A 5,633-nucleotide genomic window follows, 5' to 3' on the forward strand; every position below is an offset into this window, starting at 1 on the left:
ACCCGCCCCGCAAATAAAGTGACAGTTTCTTTACCCGCCCCAACCCGACCCGCGCATCACTAGTAAGGCAGTCTGGGAATTGGTGGTCGAAGGTGAGCCGTATAAAAGTTTATGAAAAAGCTAAGATATCCTTTAATGGAGCCGACTTGGAGGTTTTTGATGGCGTTGAGATAGGAGATGAAGGAGGTAATAGCTAGCAGGGAGAAGTTGGGAAACGATAGCTTGTAAGCTATGTGAAATGTTTTAAAACATTTCCATGTTGTTAAGTAAGACTGGAGGGTTCTGGGGGAAATGGCTTGGAGAATGGAATTGAGGAAAATTTCAAGGAGAGGGGTCTCAGGGGGTGGTTCATTGGAATATCAGCTCTGAATAGGGAGTGATAGCTGTGACGGCGTGGCTTGGTGTCGGTGGGTATGAGCGGAAGCAGCGTGAGAAAGTGAGTGCAGCTCCCGAAATTTGTTAATAAACCATCACTAAAAGAATATGGGTGATGTTCTTTCTCAGTAAACATTTGACTTAATATTTAATATATTTGAATTTAGGCATGTGCCGTCTCGATCAGGAGCAATTAAATAATCGTAAAGATGCCACATAATAGAGGATTTTTTGGACAAAAAGTAGTTTGTGACAAGCCCCGAATCGTGCCACAAACCACAATCATTCAGTGGTGCAAATCAGGGTAAATATTTTTGTATGTGGCCAGCCTAATATAATAATTGCTAATTCTGATTAACCTTACTCAGAATATGTACTATCGAGTTCACTTATTTCACCATGATTCAAATAAATTAGACGGGAAAATGTAGGTTAAAATCTGAAATAAACGGGCACTAGTGGTGTTTGACAGCTAAATATATCTTCTAGAAGAAAGAGCTCAGGGAAATGATTCCTAAGAGATTTCCTGAGCTCAAAGCCATTTGTAAGCGGCGTCTCTTTGATAAGAAGATGATCAGATGAGAGTCTGACTGATGATGATATAACAAGACACTTATGAAATGTTTCTGTGTGAGTCTGGTGTCACAGCAGGATCTGGCTCAAGTCCACTATGATCCTGTTCTTCTAGATGTCTGTTACCTGCAGGAACTGGATGTGATCCTGTGTGTGTGAAAGCTGCTCCAGCTCAGTGTCTCTCCTCCTCAGATCATTGATCTCCTGCTCCAGTCGCTCCAGTCGTCCTTCAGCTCGACTCACTGCTCGCTTTTCCTGATCTCTGATCAGCCGTATCAGCTCAGAGCGGCTTCTCTCAATGGAGCGGATGAGCTCAGTAAAGATCCTCTCACTGTCCTCCACTGCTGTCTGTGCAGAGCGCTGTTAGGACACACAGTGATTCAGGCTTCAGTGGGACTGAAAGAGACAAGAGAGTCTGAACTGAGACTGAGACAAACTTCTCTTCTTCTCCAGACTCACCTTATGAGACTCCACAGCCTCTCTCAGCTGCTGAACATCTTTCTCTCTCTGCTGGATTCTCTGCTGGAACGTCTTCTGCGTCTCCTTCAGCTGCTTCTGCAGGACAAACGGATGATAGTGAATGTCTCAGAAAACTACTGACACTAAATCATCATGAGAACAGATGAATCTAGTAAAAGTGGAGCTGATAACCAATGGCTGTAGGTTCAAACTCCAGAAGAGATGATCGGTTACAATCATTATACATGAATTATCATAAAGATTAAGGAGTGCTTCACACTGAAAGCGTAAGTATTATGAAAGTGAAACTGACACAGACATAGATCTTCACACTGACAGTGTTTCTGTGTTCTGTGTAAATAAGCTGCAGCTCTACGTAGAAAATAAACAGATTATTAGATCACTTCACTGAGTATTAACTTGATTGCTAGTTTAATTACCTGTTTCTCTGTCCTCTGTTCTGCAGCTGATACAATGTCGTGGTTTTTATGTTCAATAATCGTACACAGCATACATATACATTTCTGGTCAGTGCGACAGAAAACCTCAAGGATCTTCTCATGTTTCTGGCAGATCATCTCCTGCAGTCGTCCAGTGGCTTCAGTCAAATTGTGTCTCTTTCCTTTAAACCAACTCTCATGTTGTTCAAGGTGATTCTGACAGTAAGAGTTCAGACACACCAGACAGGACTTGACTGCTTTGTATTTTCTTCCAGTACAGACGTCACACTCCACATCTCCAGCTCCAGCGTCACAGTCAGCAGTAAGTCTGGTCTTCTTCAGTTTCTCCACCAGTTCAGCCAACATGGTGTTTCTCGCTAAATCAGGTCTTGGACTGAAGGTCTGTCTGCACTGAGGGCAGCTGTAGACTCTCATCTGATCCTCCTGATCCCAGCAGCCTGTAATACAGATCTTACAGTAATTGTGTCCACACTGGATGGTCACTGGATCCTTCAGGAGATCCAGACACACTGGACACATGAACTCATCCTGAGAAAATCTGGCTTCTGCCATTTTACTGCTTAAAAACAGAGACACAAACACACGACAGCTCAACCACACTTTCACTCTGTCTTTCCCTGAACTCATGTGATTCCTGTTTCCTGGTTCTGTGTTTGAGTGACGTGTGTAAAACAGGTGTGTCTGCATGTCTGTAATGCCTTCTGCAGACTGTGCAATTTCAGCAATCTTTTAAGATCTTTACAAATCACACTGTGTGACGTGGATCTAATAAATTCATGGCATGTATGTAAACTGTATGATAATGACAACTATTGAATCGTAGGCTTTAATGTAAGTTAGTATAGAATAGTGCTAATGTCATCAGGTATTTTACATTTTTGTCTTAGTCTTAGTCCCGTGTTAAATGTCCTTGTTAGTTTTTATCATATTTAGTCAATCTTATCCTATTTAGTTTTAATCCAGTTTTAGTCAAGGCAAGGCAAGGCAAGGCAAGTTTATTTATATAGCACATTTCATACACAATGGTAATTCAAAGTGCTGTACATAAAAAGGAGTTAAAATCACAACAGCAAACAAATAAAAATTTTTTTAAAATAATCACACTAACAACAATAAAAACAGAATTTAAGAACATTTCAGATGATTTAAAAAATTGATTTTAAAATTAATTAGCACAGTAAAATGATTATACATAAAATAATGCAGTCTGTTCGGACGTAGCACAGTGCTCATTCAATAAATGCACAGCTAAACAGGTGAGTTTTAAGTCTGCGTTTAAATGTGGCTAATGTATTAGCACATCTGATCTCTTCTGGAAGCTGATTCCAACTGCGGGCGGCATAATAGCTAAAAGCCGATTCCCCTTGTTTTGTGTGAACCCTTGATATTACTAACTGACTCGATCCTAGTGATCGGAGTTGTCTGTTAGGTTTGTATACTGTGAGCATATCTGCAATGTATGTAGGTCCTAGGCCATTGAGTGCTTTATAAACTAGTAAAAGTACTTTAAAATCTATCCTAAACATAACTGGTAGCCAGTGTAAGGACCTAAGGACTGGTGTGATATGCTCTGATTTTTTGGTTCTAGTCAGAATCCTGGCAGCAGGGTTCTGTATGAGCTGCAGCTGTCTAATGGTCTTCTTGGGAAGGCCGGTGAGGAGACCATTACAATAGTCCACCCTGCTGGTGATAAAGGCATGAACAAGTTTCTCCAAATCTTGACGGGAAACAAAACATCTAATTCTTGCAATGTTTTTGAGATGATAGTATGCTGATTTAGTTACTGCTTTGACATGGCTACTGAAACTGAGGTCTGACTCCAGAATCACACCCAGATTCTTGACTTGATTTTTTGTTTTTTGACCCCTAGCGTCAAGGTACGCATTTACCTTATGAACTTCATCTTTGTTTCCAAATGCAATGACTTCCGTTTTCTCCTTGTCAACTAAAAGTCTCAGCATTTTAGTCTAGTTTTAGTCAAAGAAGACCTAAAGTATTAACGGAAATGTTTCAGGGGGACCTCAGAAAGTGACGAACCTTTGAGTTCTCTCGGCCACCGTAGGAATCAGTGTTTTAAACGAGTGTGTAAACCAATGATTCAAAAACCCATTCATAAAGTGAGCCGTTTATTTAATTCCTGAATGAATCTCAACAATGACTGATTGCAGAACAGCAGAACCTGATCCACCGTGCCTTCTGGAAGAGGGGGAGTTATGTCATGTATATGGACTGTTTTGCCTTGTGTTTCCCTTGTCTTTGTTTCTGTTGGGTTCCTGTTTCCTTATTTGGACATGTTCCTTTCCTTGTTAAGTTAATTGATTATTCCCTGCACCTGAGTTTAATTATTATCCTGGTTATTTAAGTTCCTGCTTGTTCCTTCCTTTTTGTCTGGTCTTAAATGTCTTAATGTTGTGTTGTTCCCCTGCTTGCCTGTCTGGATTTTGCTGTTTGGATTACCCTTTGTGGGTTTTATTAAAGAACTTTCGATTAATTCTTGTCTCTGTGCGTAGTATACACCAGTGTTTTTCAACCTGTGCCGCGGTACACTAGTGTGCCGTGAGAGATCGTCAGGTGTGCCGTGGGAAATTATTCAATTTCACCTAAACAGGCCCAGGTTTCACACTGAGTGGGTAGAAATATGAAAGTTCAAAAAATACTGTTTTCATTGTGTTTGTTTGATTCCTATTCAAGACACTTTGATAAGAATGACTGTATATTGTTAATTGCACTTTTTATTTGACAGAAGAAGGAATATCAGGGCTCGAAATTGTCGCATATGCTCCCAAAATTTAATCTGCGCGACCTCTAAATATATTTGGGAGCATTTTTTGCGAGAAATTGTTGTGGTGCGACTTGTTTTCATTTCTTTACACTTAAATTCTTAGCTTAAATTCAGATTTGAGATATTAGCCGTCAATCACTCCGTCACTGACACTGCGCTCCACTCCGCTCCGCTGAAACCGAACGGTTTTTTGCTTCAATTTTCTCTCTCTCTCTCTCTCTCTCTCTCTCTCTCTCTCTCTCTCTCTCTCTCTCTCTCTCTCTCTCTCTCTCTCTCTCAACCTCTGTTTCGGATTTGCACAAACTGCATTGCAATTAAGGGTGTGTGATGTGACTTGATTGTGATTTTTGATTGTGGACCATTAAAATCTCTTCACAATATGCTTATGAAGAAATATAGTATCGTGCACATTCTGTCAGATGTAATTCTGGCGCCTCCGCCTCAGTATATAATGTACAACGAGGCATACATTCACATCAGACTTTTTGAAATCCCGTTTGTGGTCCCCCACTTTCAAGTTCTTTTGTTAATTTAATGCGTTAATGCACGCTCAGCACCGCCGACAGTTTCGTGAGATCGTTAAAACGAAACCGAAAGCAAAACACGCACGCGCATTCAAAGGCAATTTTGATACATGCGGTTTAGAGAGCGACTCCCCAATGTGCGCAAATTAGGCTACATAACATATCTAGGCTGTTATTAGTATATGTGGGTTGTAATAGGTTCATAGGTTGTGTATTTGTCAATAGCTCTGTATCATGCTTGAAAAAATTGGTCTCTATTTGCACTTTGAAATTGAGAGAGTAGCCTACTTTGATTATGGCAGTTATTGTTTGCACTTAATAGGATTAAGAAATAATTGTGTAGTTTATTTTTTGTTATTTCTACCATAGATTGTTTAAAAATGCAGTGGCTGCCTCTAATTTAAATGGCTCTACCTATAATAGAGAAAATAAACATATTGTTCATGTACTCACATTTTA

General features: G+C 40.2%; 1 protein-coding gene across 1 annotated transcript; it reads right to left on the reverse strand.

Moving 5' to 3' along the window:
- Positions 1–1,335: 1,335 nt before the first annotated feature.
- Positions 1,336–2,468, reverse strand: LOC141288944 (E3 ubiquitin/ISG15 ligase TRIM25-like). Its single transcript, XM_073821146.1, has 3 exons — positions 1,848–2,468; positions 1,408–1,503; positions 1,336–1,344 (listed from the first exon to the last, which is right to left on the reverse strand). Exons 1-3 carry the CDS (start codon positions 2,418–2,420, stop codon positions 1,336–1,338), a joined length of 678 nt encoding a protein of 225 aa, XP_073677247.1. The 5' UTR covers positions 2,421–2,468.
- Between the last annotated feature and the right edge of the window lie 3,165 nt (positions 2,469–5,633).

This window comes from Garra rufa, chromosome 16 (assembly GCF_049309525.1).
Source record: "Garra rufa chromosome 16, GarRuf1.0, whole genome shotgun sequence".
NCBI classification, from domain to species: domain Eukaryota; kingdom Metazoa; phylum Chordata; class Actinopteri; order Cypriniformes; family Cyprinidae; genus Garra; species Garra rufa.

Coding starts and splice junctions, on each gene's coding strand:
- LOC141288944 (XM_073821146.1), bottom strand. CDS start 2,420: ATGGCAGAAGCCAGATTTTCTCAGGATGAGTTCATGTGTCCAGTGTGT. Junction 1,504..1,847: donor AACAGAGGACAGAGAAACAG/GTAATTAAACTA, acceptor TTTGTCCTGCAG/AAGCAGCTGAAGGAGACGCA.